This window comes from Leptinotarsa decemlineata, unplaced genomic scaffold, assembly GCF_025532065.1.
Source record: "Leptinotarsa decemlineata unplaced genomic scaffold, Ldec_3_MD MMD2_tig00026314_RagTag_RagTag, whole genome shotgun sequence".
In the NCBI taxonomy this organism is placed as follows: Eukaryota; Metazoa; Arthropoda; class Insecta; order Coleoptera; family Chrysomelidae; genus Leptinotarsa; species Leptinotarsa decemlineata.
Window position 1 is genome coordinate 10,238,632 of NW_027412684.1, and position 21,548 is coordinate 10,260,179.

Here is a 21,548-nt window from a genome sequence, read left to right on the forward strand (position 1 = left end):
TTTTCGTGATGTATACATCACAATTTTCTACTGTTCAGTCCACACATATGCTATTAATATTCAAATACTCAAGTCTCTCAAGCAGCTATCTGATCATTATTATTTGAGAATAAATCCAACTAAGTCGAAAGTTTTATTTGGAAGATCGACAGTTAGAAAGAGATGCCTATATCAATTGAAAATTCTGATTGGCAATGAGTATGTACCTACCTATAGAGAATAGCCCAAAAATCTGGAACTCATTATCGACAACACCTTTAGAGATTCCTCCCACGTGTCCTTGATTCTGAAAAGAGCCTATAATGGCCTGAGATGGATATACTCAAATGAAAATATTCTGGAGAAGCGATTAAAACAACTTCATGTCAGTTTACAGTGTTATCTCACGCAAACTATGTTGATGTGGTTTTTGGTCCTTCCTAGATTACTTCAAAGATTATGCCGATTATTATCAAGTTGGATGTGAATTCACAAGAATGGCAACAATTAGGTTGGGTTCCAATCGAGGTATTTCAGGACCGAAATATTGAGAATTTAATTTCATAAAGATTTCAGTAGTTCAATAGCGGACAATAAAGAACTTCAGATATATTTTCTCAAATTTATTAACCAAATGCTGTCACTGATACCAGAAAATATCAAGGAAAATTGTTTCCAGGTAAAAATAAACATCTTATAATTAATAACAGAAATAGCAAACATCCTGAAAAAATGATAGGACCAAATCAGATGTTTGGATACTTATTTTACGAACGAACACATCCACTTAGTAGTTTTTGGTTGGTTCTCGTTGATCACCTTTGAAACTCGACGTTCCGTTAATCCTCGTGAATGTTGAATAATTTCGCGACTTCGTTCAGATCCTCGTACTTTCTCTGGTCCTTCAACACTTGTCTGGCAACTGACATCCTGTTGAAAACGTTCCACAACACCACTCCAACTACAATATCGTTTCTCAGATAGAATATTACGCCCTTTCCAAAATCTTCTCCTTCTGCTGTGTTTGGAGCACTGCTGTGTTTTCGCGTCTCAGCCATTTCAGCCTTTTGTTCATCCGAGAGGTATTTGTCACACTCGGGAGGTACCTAATCGAAATAAAAATCGTGTTATCGCTTTGAATTCATTAGGCCCAGCAATGCAACTTTAGTTTGTCAACAAATTTTCAGAAATTTCATTCATATCCTGATAAGAATAACGACGAGACGACTTCATAGAAGTCATCTATGAGGAAGACGAATAACTAAAACTCTGTTCATTCAGAAGATATTTGTCAATCCTCTAGGTGATATATTTGTGAAGAAAATCGACATGCTGGTAAAATAAATGTTCATAATTATAAGAATACTTTATTGAAATAAAACAAAGGAGAATTTATATTGATTCATAATCATTCACAACAGCAATTGTAAGTTCTTCAATTTTTTTAAGGACAAACCACAAGCACTAAAGAAAAATCCTTGAAAAGAACAAAACCCGGGCTGGTCCCAAGCGTTTCGTCTGCTACTAACATCATCAGTCATTACGAATTGTTTGTTACTAACACTTTGAGGTATAACTTTTATCCTCGCAGTGAACACACATACTAATGATGATGTCTATTGCAAATTTCATGTTCACAAAGCACGTAAACATAGTCGAACATAAAAAAAGGTTTGTTTGAAGGTGATTGACAATGTTTCATGATGAATTTCACTAGTTCGGACTTCCATTGTCTACTATATAAAATGATTTGAAATCCCTGAAACAACTAAAAAAGACGAATCAAAAATGAATAGCTGAAAATAACAATTATATTAAGCAAAATAAACCTGAAATGAAATAATAGTGAAATAAAATACAAGTAAAAATGGAACAATTGAATAAATAAAAATAAAGAAATGAAAAAAAAAATAAAAATAAAAAACGGAGAGATTCCAAGTCACGTTAGTTAGACTGAGTCATCACCCGAAGACGATTGTAGATACTAACAATCGAAGCGTCGTGAACTAACGTGACTTGGAATGTCTCAATTTTTTATTTTTATTTTCTTTTTTCATTTCTTTATTTTTATTTATTCAATTGTTCTATTTTTACTTGTATTTTATTTCACTATTATTTCATTTCAGGTTTATTTTGCTTAATATAATTGTTATTTTCAGCTATTTATTTTTAATTCTTCTTTTTTAGTTGTTTCAGGGATTTCAAATCATTTCATATAGTAGACAATGAAAGTCCGAACTAGTGAAATTCATAAAAAAAAGATTTTTACAAAAACATATTTTTATTGTGAAATTTTCATTGGACAGTTTATAAAACCGTAATACGTGTTTTTCTATACAATAGCTTCCTCAAGACTCTTCATAGTCTATCAAAACGCTTCAAAAAGATATCTTATAATGCACGAGATTATTTCAGGAATTACATCTGAGTAGACCAAAAACAGGAATTAGAAAACGTTGCATGGTTGCAATGGTGTAATGAATACTAATAAGCTGCCAGATAAGTTGAAAGACAAAAAATATGTCCAAAAAATCAAAGTACGGTAGAATCTCACTAATCTGGCACTATTCAAAACCAGAGGGTGCCGGATTATTGGAATGTTCGGATTATTGAATTAACGAGAAAAAATCATAATAAATAAAATAATGTCTTGTGTTTCCGTTTACTTCAGATTTTTACCTACACACTATTCTCACTTCAAGGCAACATAGTCCTGTTAATTTAGCGATTTACCTCCTAATGAGAGGTAATAAGCTAAATATTTATAAATACCTTTATTATGGCGTTCTAAAAGCTGTCTCAAAAGTCTCATATAAGGTTTGTTTTGGTCCACAATTCTGTACTGTTCGATCATGCGTAGTTATTAAAATATGTTTTGGTTCAGTTAGAATCGTTCTAGTATCGTTCACAAAGTGTTTTGGTTTTCTCCGAACCGATTCGGAACTATTCCAGAACGGTAATTATTGGTTCGTACATTTGAGTAGGGACTGTTTAGAACTTCGAATTTGCTCTTGCACACTAATAAAATTTTTCATTTGCGTTGTGGATTTTCGTAGTAACGTTTTCTTAATCTCATTTTTATCCGTAATTTAGTTGGTGTTTCATTTAGTATTTTATGTACAATACTGTCTCCGGTAAAATAAAGAAACTCGGAGAGTTCATTGCGACCTGTAAATAAGACAAAATTATTTATCAACATTTTTCTTATACCATAACAGATAGACGTGAAATGTATGTAGCAATAATAATTATCATTATTATTATCACATCTTTTACAATTCCAAAAATTTATTCTTGGCATGTTTTTGTCAAACTCATTAGTATTAGATTACAAAGGACAATATATTTTCAATTTAATTTTGGATAACCGGAGATAATGTCGTAGTTAATTCCTGTTACTCTCATTTTTTCAAAAACATCATTACACTTTAGTTATATATTTGCTTAACTTTTTCACTCTTGTCTTTAAACTCAACTCAAAAGTCCAATGATCGTTATATCAGAGTAAAGGTACCTAACCTCCAATCTTTGTTTATACACTTGTCAGAATAATTTTTTTATATGTTTTGGTTTTTTTACTTGTTGGGACCGTTCCAGAACTGTTCTGTGACTATAATGTTCTGCGCATTGATTCAGCGTCGATACGGGACGGTTCAATAACAGTTCGAAATACAGAACCAAAACAAACCTATAATCTCGGGTCTGTACCGGAAGTTATACGAAGTCAAAGGTAAAAATAACAGTTTTTCGCGGTTATCTCAGTTTGTATTGCTCCCATGATGTTAACATCTATTTTAAAAATTGTAAAGCATAAAATTTAGGATAATATTATATGAACCTTTTTTTCATGCGTTCAATCGTTATTTATATAGAGGGCGGTAAACGCGCAGCGCGTACTGTAATCCAAGGTCAACCGTGAATATTACCTTCAATTTTGAATAATTTGTATTATTTATCAGTTGACATATTATACTTAACAACATTTTACAATTTACATATATTGATATAATAATACTAGATAGATAGATAGATCTTTATTTAAAAATAGGTAACCCTAATATACATATATATCCCAATTAAATCAACGGTGTATATATACAACATTAGACAAACACAAAAAAAGAAATACAATGCAACAATAATATACGAAAATCACAATTTTAAAAATAGAATTAATAGAATTAGTAGAATTACAAAAATTACAAGAATTGCTTTCAGTACGATATCTATTTCATCTTAATAAGTTCTTTCAATTGTTTTTTAAACAAATTCAACGATGATGATGTTTTAATGAAGTCTGGTAGTTTATTAAATTCTTGGAAACCTTTGAAAAATAAAGAGTTCATAGTACTGCGATAAGCAGTGCTGCTAATGTGAATGTCATTTTTACCCCGAGTGTTATAAGTGTGAATGTCTCTATTCAATATTATACCTACTTTGTGTAATTAAAAACTCATTATGAAATAATTATTGTACATTTTAATGTATTGAAAATACATTTGAAATATAAAAATAATATTAGATATTTTATCTTCAAAAGGTATAAATTTTTTGATGTTAGATAATATATATATATAATATATACTAATTTATAATATTATACTGCGAAATATAATGCGATATATATATATATATATATATATATATATATATATATATATATATATATATATATATATATATATATATATATATATATATATATATATATATATATATATATATATATATATATATATATCGCATTATATTTATATTAATTTAAGGAAGTAAAGTGAGTTAATATATTTTGATTTTATCTTTTTTCAACAGCTGTACATTTCTGATAATTAAAATGAAAATATTTTTAATAATGTAAAAAAGAAAAGTATTAGTTTTCTTCTTCTTCATCTTCTGGACGTTCAGGAATTTCTGTTTCATCGTCATCATCTTCGTTATCCTGAATCGTTGTTTCCAGACCTTCCAGAATTTCAGGGTCAAATGCACTCCCTTCTTCACTGTCACTTTGCAATGATACAGCATTGAGGCAAGCTGGCCCATTACATTGACCACAAGCTAAAGTGCATTGCAACCCTGATTTTCTACATCCGCACCGTGGACCACATCCGTTTTTACAATTACTAAATAAAGTATTGAATGTTTTTAAATATAATATATTAACTGATAAATAATACAAATTATTTAAAAGGGTAATATTCACAGATATTCACGGTTGACCTTGGATTACAGTGCGCACGGCAAAGCGCTGCGCGTTTACCGCCCTCTATCTCAAAAACGATTGAGCGCATGGAAAAAAGGTTCATATAAATTTTATCCTAAATTTTATGTTTACAATTTTTATAATAGATGTTAACATCATGGGAGCAATAGAAACTGAGATAACTGCGAAAAACTGTTATTTTTACCTTTGACTTCGTATAACTTCTGGTACAGACCCGAGATTATATGAGACTTTTGAGTCAGCTTTTAGAACGCCATAATAAAGGTATATACAAATATTGAGCTTCTTATCTCTCATTCCGAGGTTAACCCCTTTTTTTATGCTAAAGTGACTGGTCTTCACAGGTAAATATGTACGCACGTGCACGTGATAAGTTTTGAGGTTAGACTGCTAGACATGAAACACATTTTGAGCTTGAATTTTCCTATAATAAACAACCAGTGTTTCTTGGAAAAGTTGAGACACCATTTTTAAAATGCCTCACAATTGTATACACGTCAAATTCCCGATCTTTCGAAATTGAATCACAGTTTCCCTAACACAGTACACAGTACAATGGATGTTGATTCCAACGTACTGGGTATGTCATTCAAATGGTACGAGATTTTGACGAGAGAAATAGTACGAGAAATTCTGTTCAGCCAACAACTGCTGATAGAAAGACCCACCTGTTCTTGTTCTATATTTGACCGGATCCCCTCATCCGTAGCAGTCACCACAGCTTTCGGGCTATCCTTATCTGTCGCTTTAGCGAATACCGCAACAGTTGGAAGTGACGAATCTACTATTCCTATGGCCTCGTATCCGACGTCCGGACCCAAATCAGACCAAAACATGCTCTGATGTAGATAGGGCTTTCGAGACCCTGTCATGTTCTCTCCGGCCAATCTGCCAGTAACCACAGCATGATCATGATGTTCAATCCGTCTCCTACCCAGCCTGGGATCATAAAAACATGCACAATCACCGGCCTATAATAGTAATATTGCTATGTTAAATCTACAGAAAATCAAAAAATAATTCATTACAAATCAATGTACTGTTGTTTTAAAATAAAAAAAGACTCAAATCTGTCATTCTCGAACACTCTCCATAATGAATTTCAATACCATCAAGAACTAGATGAACGTAGCTTTGTGTCATTAAGAACCTCAGAGAAAGAAAAATTTCAGAGATGCCTTCTATCTTTTTCATGTGGCCAAAAAATAAGCTATTTGTTTGTGAACAAATCCCTACCGCTGTGCAAGAATAAAAGATTTCAGATTGTTTTTTTTTTATAGTAATACAAGAGAAAAGACGGTACTATCGCCAATTGATAAATTATTTCAACTCACAATGTACAAATCAGTCCTAGCCTGCAATTCGGTATTCACTAAATATCCACCGAGTTCTGGATCAACTTCCAAATCAGACTTTTCTGCTAGTTCTGTGTTCGGTTCCACTCCAACAGCAACGATGGCGTAATCTACTGTTATTACTTTTCCATTATTCAAAGTCAATTCTAAACCCTTAGCAACGGATTTGACCCCGAGAACTTCAGTTTGTGGCATCACCTGAAAAAATTTTATTGATCTATTTTTTTTAACAAACACAGATTTTAAACAAACAGATTTTAAAAAGATAATATTTCTGAGAATAATGACAATATTGATTATTCTCAAATTCAGGGTGAATAACACAGGTCTGCAAAAAAATGTTTTAAAAAATTGTTTCGATTTCGTTAACTGATCTTTATGTAGTTTTTTGCGCTGATTTCAAAAATGAAATTTGTTTTTATCTATCACGTAAGGTTTGCCTACAAAATAAGGATGAAATATTTTAAAAAGTACAAAAAAAACGAGGAATTGTGGATTAATTTTTATTAGTTTTTATTAGTTTAGCTATGTAGCATAAGCTACATAGCTAAACTTAGCATAATAGTGATTAACAAGTGTTTGCAAAGAGATTATAAGTCTTTGTAAAAACGTTTCCTTTTTCCGTCAAAGCTTTTTTTGGTACTTTTTCGGCTGTGTTCTTGTGAATTTTCCCTTTTTAACATCCAACAGTAGTCTGCCATCATATGAACATTCCACCGACCTTGGTATCTGCGTTCCATTTCTTTTATGTCTTAATGGAACCGTTCTCCTTGTTCCTCACTTACAGCCCCTAGATTTTCGGGAAAGTAGTCCAGATGTGGGTGAAGGAAATGGACTTCGACACTCATGTTGCAGCCCAACATTTTGTAGTTTTGTTTCAATTCAGCAAACAAAGTTTTGTAGTAGGGTCTTTGTTGTTTCCAAGAAAGAATGTTATAACAAGTTTAAATGAATTCCAAGCATGTTTTTCTTTCATTTCCATTTTAGTGGCAAATCTCTCATCTTTCAAAAGTTTTCTTATGTCAGGCCCAACGAAGACTCCTTCTTTCTGTTAGCATCGGATAGACCAGGAAACTTTTCAGAAAGATACTTGAAACAATCTCCTTCTTTGTCTAATGCTTTCACAAACTGTTTCATTAGCCCCAATTTGATATGGAGTGGTGGAAGTAAGATTTTTTCAACTCCAGGAATAAAACCCTTTCTTATTGGCCGCACCTGCTTGACATAGTGTTGTTTCCTGTCATGGCTATCCCATTCACGTAGGAAACATGGAAACTTAGTGAAACCACTTTGCTGACATAGTACCATTGAAATAACTTTCAAGTCTCCACAAATAGTCCACTGATGATCAGAGTAGCTGAGCTTAATAAGAACAAATTCAAGATTTTCGTAGCATTCTTTCAAATGGACTGAGTGTCCAACAGGCACAGAAGCATATTGGTTCCCATTGTGAAGAAGTACAGCTTTCTAACTTCTTTTTGATGAATCGATGAAAAGTCTCCATTTCTCTGGTTCATACGTTATGTTGAACATTTCCATGACGCCGGGTACATTATTGCAGTAAACTAAGTCACCCTCTTGTGTAAAGAAAGGGACAAATTTCCTTTATCAAAATCGGTACCATGAAAATGAAACACCGGAGGCTAACATATGTCTTTCTTCAAGTCTAGACCCTGAAACTTCTGCTGAGTCCTTTGGGAAGCTGGATTTTCCCAGTTTAGATTCGTTTTGTTATTGAAATAAATAGATTAAAAGCGTATTTTATCTTAGATATACACTCACATTGTGTAGTAACTTGTTCATTATAAAAGCTCCATAATTCAGACTCAATTTACCGCTTATATAGGCTATATAATACAGAAACATTGGATCCATACCGAACCTAAAAACCCATTCAATAAGAGAATTTCAGGTGAAATGTGTGACTCAACTATAGGTGATAGAATTTTGTTACTATTTTTTCCGTAATCTGCACACAAAATACTGTTAAAATCACTATTTAAAAATCCTACAATTTTTTCATCGCAATATTGTAATTGTAATTAATAATTTATAATTGTAATATTTATAACAAGGCAGTAGTAGTAGTAGACATTTTATGATTATAATAATTTTCATTATCTGGTCATGAAGGGAGTGATAACAAAGATATTTTGAAGGCAGAGAGAACTGAAGAGGCCTGAAAAATAAGGTGAATGTTCACAGTTTCAGCTGTTTAGCATATTCAGTTTGTTGGTGAGAGGCATACAAGTTAAAAGTGTTCTGTGTGTTCGACGATATTCTGCTATAGAAAAAATGGATCAAAGAATTTGCATCAAAATTTGAGTAAAGAATGGAATTTAGTGCCCAAAAACACCTGAAATGTTGTCAGTGGTATACGGTGACTGTGCTCTGAGTCAGATAATTGTTAAGAAGTGGTACAAGCTTTTTGCCGCTTGTGAGAAGCATTACGATAATACACCTGCTCACTCGTCATCGACTGTTCTTAATTTTTTGGCCAAAAAACAACACCGTAATCATGCCTCAGCCACCGTATTCACCAGATTTGGCCCCCTGCGACTTTTTCCTATTCTCAAGATTGAAGATACCCATGAAAGTACGGCATTTTGTGATGATTGAGGAGATAAAATCCGAATTGCTGAAAGAGTGCAAGGACATACCAAAAAGTGCATATCAGAACTGCTTCGAGAATTGGAAAAAACGCTGAAACTGAGGGTGACTACTTCACCTTCTTTTCTGAACAGTCCTCGTATATTGCATGACAGAAATCTTGTATAATTTGCTTCAGTGTAGAAATTATTTAAATTTATCCTTGAATAAAATGTTTTTCAAAATTAATTTAAACGTAGAGCTATCCATAGTCTTCAACAGGTTACAAATGTTACAGTATTCAGGAATTTTCTTTGGCTTGTCAAAACTAGGAAGTCATGCAGTCTCCTAACAAACACGCATCTTAAGGGACGTCCAAAGCCGAGACTTTGAAGTCGCTTCCTAGATTTGACAAGCTGTAGAGTGAAGTATGATGTTATTGTGTTAGGAATCACACGTTAAAAGGTAAGACCTCGTTAGTCCTTAGCTCGCACAAGTTTCTCAACTTCTGAGAGTTGTCGTTCGTATGGAGGCGACAGCTGATTAACGGAAAAACAGATTTTAAACAGATCGAGGGGTGAGGTTATTAGCAATTCAGAAAAACTATATTGAATAAATTTACTTACAAGAACACCTTCAGCCTTGACCTTTTCAGTAGTCCAAAAACTGAGGTATTCTGGCAAAATTTTTCCCATGTTTCCTGGTTCTCTGAATAACTGATATATCTGTTTGCTCTGCTTTTTATCTAGAAAAAAAAATCATCAAAACTAAATATGCCCTGCAAAAAACTCACTCAATTTACTAAAGACACTGTTTGAAATATAATCTTTGCAGAGGGATATGCCATTAATTTTCAAAACTGAAAATCTATAGGAGGAAATGTTGGGAAACTATTTGGATCTTTTTAGTTTGGAGGAATAAAGTTTCCACAAATCATAAATAAAAAAATACTTCGAAAGAATGCAAATCAAAGAATTGATCACAAAGCCTTCAAGACAATCTAATAATTTCAATGATAAAAAAAATATATATGAAGTGTATAATTTGAAGGTCACAAAAATTTTTATTGAGTTTTTAAAAATAATTTCCTCTTCCAACACTTTTCAATTAACGAGGCATTCCTCATGTGAGTTAACAACAAAGACCAATCTAAAGTTACAAGATCACAGTTTTAATTTTTTTCAAATTAAAACAAAAAGTTCCCTGTTGTATTAATTTACGTTTAATGGGGTCTAAAAAGTGATTGATTAACAAGGCAGTCATATTGCTAGCATTAGCAATAAATTGAAATAAATGGAGCTAATGATAGTATCCAAAAATGGACTATAAATTATGTCTGTTGAGTCTTTTCATGAATAGAACTGAAGTCAAAAGAAAGCAGACTGGTTATTAATAACAGAAAAAGACACAACATTCAAGATTTAAACGTTCATTATTATTATTATTATTATTCATTCGAGGGTCGTCTATATTTTACCTTTTCGAGCCATAGCACAAGCCAATTCACTTCCCAAAAATCCTCCACCTATTATCGCAATACTTTTTGATTCCTCAAAGCGTTCGAGGGTGTCTTCGAAATCATAGATACTCCTGTAGACTTTTACCTTTTCTCCAACTTTTTCATCAGCAACAGCCACTTGGAAAACAGGGGACAACATCGGTGTAGCACCTAAAAGAAGAATGTGAAACTCAAAACTGAGAATTTTGTGAAAAAAATTATTATAATGAAACATTAGTTATAGACAAATATCTCTGTGGTCCGCAGAGTGATTCTGTGTTTATATTGTAAAAAGCAAACGATGTTTTAAATATAATGCCAATTTATTGGTACTTCTGATTTTGCTGACAATATCATCAATGCCATCAATGGTCGAATCCTCGAAGAAACTATGAACATTCTTGTAGAACCTCTGACAGTTCTCATAAATCGCTGGTTTCAGTGAAGGACATTTTCCGGATGTATTTAAAATCAGCAAGGTAATACCCATCCATAAAAAAGGAGACCCGAATTTCCCTGATACTTACCGTCCTATTTCATAACTATACCTCTTTTAAGAAAAATCGTTGAAATTTTCGCGAAGGAGCGTCTAATGCTATTTCTAAATGAACACAATATTCTACATGAACATCGATTTGGACTCATCAAAAATAGATCCACCAACGACGTGGAAAATGGAGACCATACGGTTCTAACACTGTGGGATCTGAACAAATCTTTTGACTGTATGATTCATCAATCACTACTAGGGAAACTTGAATTTCATGGTATCAGAGAATCAGCTTTGAAATTCTTCCAGTCTTATCTCTCATCTAGAAAGTAGGCAGTAAAAAAAATATATATTTTTCGGATTCAATTAAATTTCCGGGCACATATTTAGATGTAAGTTTGAAGTGAAATACACACGTTGATCAGGTGTGTAAGAGGCTCAATAGTATTTATTATGCAATTTTGCAGCTGAAAAATATATTCACACTAGAGCAATTAATAAATGTGTACTATGCTCTCTCATATTCACATATTTCTCATAATATTGTCCTATGGGGAAGTACGGCCAACGCATGCAGAGTTTTCATCAGTCAAAAAAGACTAATTCGTCTAATCTTTGGCTTAGATTACCGAATGACGTGTAGGAATCATTTTAAAAAGTTTAAATTACTGACAGTACCATCGATCTACATTTATAAAACTGTAACATATGTTAAATTCAACATCAAGAGCTTCTCAAAAAATTCTGACTCTCATGACTATGCTACGAGGCATGGTGACTTATTTAAAAGTATAAAGCATCGTACATCACTTTACGAAAGCAGTCCTAAATATAATGGAATACGATTTTTCAATCATCTCCCAAGTGATATCAAAAACGAAAAAAATATTAATAAATTCAAAAAAGTTTGAAAAAATATTTAGTGGATTCCTGCTTTTATGACATTAGTGAATATTTTGCTAATTCCTAGTTTTTTTTATTTGTTGTTGCTTGTTTGTATGGATGATATGTTTAAAGTAATATAGTTATATGTTTATCGTATGTATATGTATATATATGTGTACTTATATATGTCTGTCTATATGAATTTTATGACTTGTCCTATATCATGTGTATGATCTTGAAGGATGAATAAAGATTATTATTATTATACGTTAATGTTAATTTATCAGATGAAAGGTCTATGAATCGTGAAATACCTCGGAATCCATCTTGGGTTCCTCCCTTTTTGTAATCTATATAATATTTTGCACAGTACAGTAATCTGCTTTGCCGACGACACCACAATGTTACAATCAAATTCTGATATCTCAAATTTACTTGTAAATGCCAATGAAACCAAAGACAAAGCAGAATACACAATAGCTTTCTCAAGCGTAAAATAATATGTTACTTATATATTACAACTATTTTATTAAACACACTTTTATTAGCTTCACCTGTATGTATGTATGTATGTTAACTATCCTTTTCATTTCATATTTATTCCCGTTTGAATGCTCGGGATCTGTATTTGACAGAATTATCGACATTATTGCTTGATCTATTCGCGGGCAGATGGCGTTGTACGTAACCTCCTTGATATAATTCGAACTCACTTTACATGTATTTCTCTATTTGAAAAAGTTATTTTTTTTATTAACACGCGCGCCTGCTGCTTTATTTGTAAACCTCCTTTGCGGCCTGCTGCCTTCCTTGGGCTAGGTAACTGATTTTCAGGCTCCCTCTCCTGAATCGGAAAATATCAATGGTCATTTTTTCAAACAATATACGGCTGATTGATCCCAAAATTTAGATAAAATAAATATAGTTTAAAAAGACTAAAAAACAGCATACGAAACTAAAAACACTTAAAAACACACTTTTAAAGAACATTGAACTTAAAAGTTGATTTTTTTTCAAATAAGCTAAAAAAAAATAAGGAAAAAAAAATACTAGTATTATTGTGAAAAAAGCGTGGGAGCTTTGTGCCATATTTTTTGTATATCAAGCGCCCGTCGCTTTTTTCACAATAATACTAGTATTTTTCGTTGGTTATTGTTTTGAGCTTATTAGAAAAAAAAATTTTTTAACTTTTTAGTTCGATTTTCTTTTGAAGCGTGTTTTTTAGTTTTTATGAATCTACCCGAGAAGGTCAGGTATAAAATCATTAACTATATGAATAAATTATATTTCCGAAAGTACTGTAATTCTACTTAACTTTTCTTACCTGGAAATAAACAAATTCAATAATGGCAAATTACTCCTGAGTCACCTAGAAAGTATCATAACATTTTGCAGTCCCTCCAGCCATGTAATATAGAAGATACATTTTGTCGAGAAAAATATCAGGGCAACAATGGATTCTAACTCATGATCTCTAGGTTAAGAGCAGAGCGACTACCAAATATTGAAGAAAAAAATTGCCTTTAACTCACCAGTAGCTAGAAGACACTTGTCATAGTGTATTGCAGTTCCATCATCTAAATAGGCCATTTTTTCCATAACGTCCAGATGGGTTATTTTCCAACCTCGAGCTATAGAAACACCTCCATTTTTACTATTCATGAGATCTTTGCAATCTAAGTAAAAATCATCAGGTTCGTAGAACAAACTATAAAAAAAAATATTTCAAACGAAGAAATTTCAGTCCCACATTTTGTTTGATTATTATACTAAATATTAAACCAATTAGACAGTTGAGCAAAATTGTAATTTTGATCAGTAAACTAAAATTATCCCATCTTGTTTCTATTGTATATTAATGATATAACACAACTGGATCTATCTGCTAGCATCACATTATTTACAGACAACACAACGTTGCTGTGGCAGGGGAAAGATCCTACAAAACTAGCTCAAGATGCCTCTGTAGACATGGAAAAAATTAAGAGCTTGTGCGACTCAAATAAGCTTTCTTTAAACTTTGATGAAACCCATCTCCTCACCTTCAAATGTGAACTCCCACCTTTTAGTTTGAATAACAACATTCTCGAGATGAAATTGTCCTCCAAATTCTTAGGACTTCACATTGATAATGAGCTTAAATTTGAGGATCATATTATCAAGTTAAATAAAAAACTTGCATCTGGCTGCTTTGTAGTGAAGTCAGTTTCGAAGGAACTGGGTAGAACCTTTGCAAGATCTGCGTACTTTGCCTTTGTGGATGCTCATATAAGATATGGTATTGCCTTCTGGGGAGTATGCAGCAAAAGCATGCTGCAGACTGTTTTCGTTTTACAGAAGCGAGCTGTCCGGTATGTGTGCGGGGCAAAGTTCCAAGATCACTGCAAACCATTATTCATTGAACAACGAATTCTGACAATAATATCTCTATTCATTCTTGAAACAGTAAGTCTGATTCATAAAAATATATCCAAGCTAACTTGATCAGACTTTCCCTGCCCACAACAACAATGGTGAAGGACTCATTGATATACAATGGAATAAAGATGTACCACAAAATTCCCATATGCCTGATGAGTTATTGTTTGAATATTTTCAGGAAAAAATTAAGCGACATTCTGATTGATAGTTTAGATGAATTTTACAATGACAACGCTTTTTATGAATTATAGTTTACTACTGTATGTCGCTATAATATAGCATATTTTTTTAAGGAAATTTTTTGAATTTTAAATTGTATAGCATTTATTTTGTTTTGTAAAAATGTATTTGACACCCTATTTTATGTAAATGGGCTTTAAGAATTACTTTTATACTACTTTGACATAGTTCATAATCGTTTGTCAACAAGAATTCTTTCTTAGGACAATAAACGTATTTCTCTCTCTCTCTCTCTCTTATTATTTATTAAATCAATGAAAAAGTTGAAAGCTAAGCAGCTTATACAGAGTTTAACAGCAATTAAATGCACTAGACTTGTTTAACCGATTAGAATGACCATAATTCAATGCTCATGAAAAGCACTGTCAACATGAATATTTTTGAATGGCAATTATAATTTTCAAAAATTTTTTGAGATTATATTATCGTTTTCTTTTTCAACAATGTGAATATATTAAAATAACCTACATTTTCAGGTAAAGTCGAGAGCTAGATGCATAGAAACACTGTTTTGTCATAGCTCTCGAAGTGGTTGAAGGGAATAATCGAATTTTGTGCACATGTTGATAAAATTAATATTACTGGAGTTTTTTCCCAACACCAAAACAACACAAGTATAATCTCCCTCTTGAAGATGATCACTTGGTGATCGAAACACGTGTCGAGGTGTTAAAATAACGGTTTGGTGTTGGAAAAAAAATCCAGTAACATTCATTACTACAGCAAAGGTTCCAAACAGTCACAAGCACATGTTGATAGATGGCGCAAGCATTGAAGTAACATTGAAAATGAAAAAAATACCACACTACAATGCCCTTTGAATTTTTTTAATTCCATCCAGCAGCTGGATTCACCAATTACCTACCGTCTATGATGAACTAGCTTCAACCGTTGGAAAATGGTGAACGAAAGGAATTTGTTTTTTGTTTTGAACGTTTTCAATTAATCACATGTCACATGTTTGCAAATGAACAAAATTAGTTACATGAGTCTATGTATGTACGATAAACCTTTTCATAAAATGTAACCAAACGAATCAGTGGCACACATTAAGGACTCGTAGGTTGTGTATGGGTTTCCCAGTCATTTAGTTGCACAAATAAAAGTGGACATTTAAGCTCCATAATTGCAGCAAATATAAACAATACAATAAAGTAATGAGTAAAAAAATATACAACTAACAGAATAGTTGGAATATGGAATAAATCAAGTAGAGCTAATAATATAAATGTATAACATAAAGTGAGTAAAATAAAGAAAACCAACAAAAATATAAACTGAGACAAATAGATTAGAACATACCATATTTCACGTACATGTGTAACAAAAAATATATAAAATGACATGAATAAAATGATATACACAAAATTATTTATATAAAATAGAAGAATACGTTGATGAATGAAGCCAATTTTGAACAAAAAAAACGCGTTTTCTTTCTTAGGCCCGGGAATTTTCGGCCCAGGTTTAAGCTCAGATAATCAGAGAATTTACTGTGGGAAAAGAAAAAAATGTGTCACGAATGATCGATTTCTACCAACAACTCTCAACTAAACTTTTCATGTCATGTCTCATAAAAATGAGATGTTGGAAAAATCTCATGAAAGAAATGAACAACTTTTCAGAATTCTCCATGGTGTTTTTATTATTCACCAGAATTAATTATGCAAAGGTAGAAAAATTTATTCAAGATCTTACCTTCTCTCAGACCCATTCCACTGCTTGAAAATGAACTTTTTTACAGATTCCTTATCATCATTGAACCAGATTTCTTTTGACAGAGGAGGGCGCATATAAGGATAAAATGGTTCATTACTCACTACCAACACCTAGAAAATTAATTAGGTTTTATGACCACAATGGTATTTTTAGAAGACAAAAAAAGAGAAATTACTGAAATACATGTGACGTTTGTGATATGCTCTTTTTTAGATTATTTTTGTGCCAAAAACTATTTTGATAATGATAAATCTTACGATAATTTTGGTCACAATACAAAAAAACTTAAAAAACGAATAGAAGATAGAAAATCAATGCAATAATAAATAGTGTACATTGACTACAGTAAAACAAAGATTACAAAATTTCATAATTTGGAAACGCCATTTCATAATTTGGAAATTGTTGATGGGATTAGGAAAGTGCTGATGAAAAATATAAATGAAGTTAATTTCAAATGAGGTATGACTCCTTGGTTTTTACATGACTTAGTGTCAAAACTTGTCAAATTGAGGAATCATTTATATGTTCACTATACGCTGCCTGTTCAAAAAATAAGGTGAATTGTCATTTTTCAATCTCCTCAATCGTCGCCGTCCTCTCATGGGTCTCTTCAATCTTGGGAACAGGAAGAAGTTGCAGGGGACTAAATCTTGGGAATGCGGTGGCTGAGGCACATTTATCGAAAAAAACAGTAACCAGTGATCAAAGTTGGCATGTTTCTTTTGGTGTTGGCTCTCCTGGGCTCTTCCATTGGGATGATTAGACTTTGGTTTCGATGTCATAACCATATACCCATGATTCATCACCAGTTATGACCCTTTCAAGCAAATTTGGATCGCTGTTGACGTATGCCGACATCCTCAGCAGACTCTTATAGTGATTCAATGATTCTCCATGACAACTTTCTTCACTTTCTCAATATTTTCATCAGTTTTTGAAGTGCTGGGACGTCCAGGGTGAGCGGCGTCATTCACATATTCTCTACCTACTATGAAACTACCACTGGTAAACATTTTTCTGACTCAGAGTACAATCAGCGTATGCCACTGGCAACATTTCAAGTGTTCTAAGCCACTTCTAACTTTCATGCCTCTCACCAACAAACTAAACATGCTAAACAGATGAAATTGTGAACATATGTTCGAAACGATTGTAACAACAGAAATAATCCACCTTGTTTTTTTGAACAGACCTCATATAACCGATGTAAATGATTTTCAGTATTATCCAGAAACAAATTTCATTCCATTACTTTAGCTGTTGGTTCAGCAGATTTGATGGCACGGAATGCGGAAAACGAGGCAGTTCCTCCTCCAATCAGCAGGTAAGGAACTTCTTTTGGAATATCCTTCGATGTGGCTGGGATTTTCACAACCGTTCTCTTTTTTTTAACTTTCTCTGAAAAATTAGATCAAAACGATCAACTAACTTAGAAATATTTCATATATCATAAAAGTACAAAATAAATTAAACCACAATACTGCAAATTATGAAACAGACAAAATAGTAATGACAACTTACTAATTTGATCTGTTGTTTGTTTCTTTACTACTGGTTTATCTTTTTCTTTGTGCTCCAAGAGGCCTATCCACCACAGCTACAATCAAATCAACACAGAAATCAACAATGTATTTTTTCAAACAGTCCAAATCATACTCACAGTCCCTAGTGTAACTGCTGTAAATAATAAACCGAACAGAAGTAATTTTTTGTTTTTGTTTCGATAGTGTTGATCTTGTTCTTCCCATCCACATTTTCTATCTGGATACTGACTCATTAAATCAGGAGATTTACAATCTTGAATAGATGGAATTCGCTATGAAAAAATGATGACAGTGTACATACTTTCAAAAACTACAAACAAAGGTATATAGTATATAGATAAACCGCACAATAAAATAATTATTGGTTAATTAAAAACTAAATATTTCAATTATTACTTTAACAATAATTATTATTTTTTAATACATAGCGAATAAAAATGCTCCATCCACTACTCCTAAACCAGGAATTTACACCAAAGTAATCCTGTTTTATTCTAAATAATTGTAGTTAAGAGTGATAACCGAAGAAATGTGGATAATTTTCTGTAATATATAAGATATTTCAACATAAAAAAGAATTATTGAATATTCAATTAAAACTTCATTTATCTGATTAGTGAAATAGGCGAGAAATAAAACCCTCTTTTTACGAGCTGTCTTATGTTATAAAATTTTTTTTATCAGCGTTACAAACTTTTAAGACATAATGTAAGAAACTGCAGACCTAAAACAAAAACAGTAAACTGAAACAGTAGGATTGATATAATTGTTTTCATATCAAACAATTTGAATATTTCAACTCACGCATTTTCTGATGATCATTTTTCATTTTAGATTAAGAAAGAAAACTGAAAATTGTGAGTTTGAAATAGCTAGATATAGCACCATACATTTTGGCAGCGAAGTTTGTGTTGTCCATTGGTTTTAGATATTTTTGGAATACTGATAATAATAATTATTATTTCCAGTCAGACATAAAAAGTGTTTAAAAATTCGAAATACAATTTAAAAAAAAAAAAGGAACAAGGAAGAAAAGCTCATAATGTAAAACTAAAATGAATATGAGTTATTCGAAGAACTCCAAAAATGTATAAAACATTTTTCCAATGAATCATATTCAAGGCCTTCAAATGACCTAAAAGGTGGTTATATATCTTTGAACCAATCTATTCCGGTTCACATGAAGTTACTCTGAATCTAGTTAAGGATAAATGAAAATGGTTCTTGGTTATAGTATCATATTGGTGAAATTTCACATTTTTTTCAACACAAACACACACAGTTGAAGAATATAAACCAATGTATAATGCTAATTAATTAAAGTTCCTCAAATGATTATATGCCCAAACAAGTTGCTATGCACCTCAGAATATGCTTTTGCTATGAACATATTTCCTACCGAGATATATCCACCCCAAAAACAGACACCATACCCAAGTCGTGTTTTTGCTTGAGCAAAATATATATTGAGCACCTGACTATTAAAACTTTCGTAAGTTAATGAAGACAAACTTAAACGAGTCAAATTTGGAGGTTAAGTGTTGACAGTGGGATTTTCAATTGAGGAACTCTTCAAGAATGATTCCCAAGAACCTTACATTGTAATGAGTATTTATTGAGATCAACCATGAAATATGTTTTCCACTCTGTTTTGCCGATTGTGTTTCATTAGTATTGAAGTATACATTGTTATTATTGAAGTAATTTGATATCCGGTTCACTATTCTAGCAGAATTATGTTCTGATATTTTTGTAAGTGGTGCAGATGTAACTATTGAAAAGTCATCTGCATAAGCGGTTTAATGACCTCCAGTAACTACTTCTATATCATTTACATAATACTATTCGAATTAAATTTAAACTTGATGTGAAAATTAGGATATGCAAATTTTGCCTTATTCACTATTTTCGATTAATCCATTAGTTCAGATTCGTTGCATGGGTCATTACTTGGGTGAGTGTTTGATTTATTGAATACGATTTGGAAAATACATGTTTGCATGTTATCTAATTTTTCAAGTAATAGTTACCTTTTCCACCCCAAGCAATTATACCAAATAGATAAGTTTGAGCTAAGGCATGATATATTTGTTTCAGGTGGTTGATTCCAATGTTCTTGAAGTATTCAAATTTGCTTACCAAATATCTTTTTCATTACATTGTTGGTGTGAGCATTCCATTTCATATTGTTATCAAGTGTAATAACTAGATATTCAATGGATTTCAAAGATTTTAATTCAATACATTTACCATTCACTAGAAAGTATATACCTAACGTCACAATTTCAGAGATGCTTGTCATAGCTAGAAAAGGGAAAAAACAAGATTTTATCTACATTGATGGCAAATAGTGTCCTGTTTAAGAATTCAAGGATTAAAAAAAGTTATATCTACTTTCTATTTTAAATCTGGTTATTTAATATCTTCAAAAAAATTTACATGAAACTGATGATAACTTAATACTTTCAGTTAAGTCATGTGCTATTGACATTTACAAAAATATAATAAATAATTATCAGCTCAAGTTCTGTTATAAAAACCAAAACCAATTAAAAGTATCCTCTGGCATGATTGATTGAGAAATACCTTGCTCAATTTTTTCTTTCTAAAGGATAACTTTCAAAAGTTTAAAAATTTCAGAATTCATCTCTGAAAATAGTGTTACTTCCCCTGAATGAGGTTTTTTCAATCAATTGTGGGTTTGAGGAATAAAATTTTCAATTTTGTTCAATTTATATATTATGGGAATTAGTATAAATAAAAATTACCGTTTGATGGCTGGTACTAGGTCTGGTAGGATTTATATCAACAGGTTTACATTCCTTCAGTTTTAAATTTGGTGGCTGGGATTTCTCTTGCTGGGATGGGTTGGAACAAGGATGGGTTTGAATGGACTCTTTTCCACCTACCTTTCCTTCACCATCTTTAGGTTTACTGCTGAAAGAACTCTTCAGGGCAAACAAATGTGGCCTCAACACTAAAAATAAGACTATGAACTATAATCTAGTTTACCAAACACTGGGACACTTACAAATTTTATCCAAAATTGGGTCACTAGCAGTAGTTCTACAGGAATGTATTTTGACAGACCTACATGTAAAATACTTGCTTAGTCTTATAATTCTAAACATCTTTTCAGGTTCTTAGCCGTGAATTGTGAATGCATAAAGTTTAATTTAGCTACAAGAACACATGGATGTGTACCATAGTTCCAGCTCGTATTTGGAGAAATTGAGTTGATGAAATGAAGTTTTGATGGTTAATTTTGATTGAGATTCAAAAGTAGTGTTTTGTTTTAAAGTAATCGGGTTCTCTACGATCTTTATATTCTCGAAAATTTTCTGTAACCAACATAAAACATAACCTTAGTTCACTGCCTTCGCCGATGTCAGAATGTCATAGACTAGACACAGAACATCTGTAGGATTCTGTGTTTGAAATTTAAATTTGACTATTTGGATGGACCAGTGCCAGTGAGTGAATCACACTTCAGACTTTGAGCTGAAAACGAAAAATGAAATGAGGTTATCTTATTTTTCTTCAGAAAACAGTCAGAAGCAATCTGGAAATCGATGTTTTATGATCTGTATCCATTTTATGTTCT

The 21,548-nt window shown here is 32.1% G+C and overlaps 1 protein-coding gene across 2 annotated transcripts; it reads right to left on the reverse strand.

The window, feature by feature from the left end:
* Positions 1-587: 587 nt before the first annotated feature.
* On the reverse strand, positions 588-21,412 carry AIF (Apoptosis inducing factor). 2 transcript variants are annotated; one of them, XM_074181666.1, is made up of 12 exons: positions 20,976-21,412; positions 20,713-20,921; positions 18,061-18,216; positions 17,922-17,997; positions 17,653-17,798; positions 16,377-16,507; positions 13,550-13,725; positions 10,622-10,813; positions 9,771-9,889; positions 6,535-6,753; positions 5,869-6,171; positions 588-1,085 (listed from the first exon to the last, which is right to left on the reverse strand). In XM_074181666.1, the coding sequence occupies exons 1-12, from the start codon at positions 21,073-21,075 to the stop codon at positions 819-821; spliced, it is 2,094 nt and encodes a 697-aa protein (XP_074037767.1). In that variant the 5' UTR covers positions 21,076-21,412; the 3' UTR covers positions 588-818. The 2 variants fall into 2 exon arrangements, with proteins under 2 accessions (XP_074037767.1, XP_074037769.1); XM_074181668.1 differs by having other exon boundaries at positions 20,854-20,921; positions 20,976-21,411.
* Positions 21,413-21,548: the final 136 nt, after the last annotated feature.

Excerpts from the sequence above, each read along its gene's own strand:
- AIF (XM_074181666.1), bottom strand. The coding sequence starts at position 21,075 with ATGTTTAGAATTATAAGACTAAGCAAGTATTTTACATGTAGGTCTGTC. Across the intron at positions 10,814-13,549 it reads CAAGTGTCTTCTAGCTACTG|GTGCTACACCGATGTTGTCC; the intron begins GTGAGTTAAAGG and ends TTCTTCTTTTAG. Across the intron at positions 9,890-10,621 it reads TTGTGCTATGGCTCGAAAAG|ATAAAAAGCAGAGCAAACAG; the intron begins GTAAAATATAGA and ends TTTTTTTTCTAG.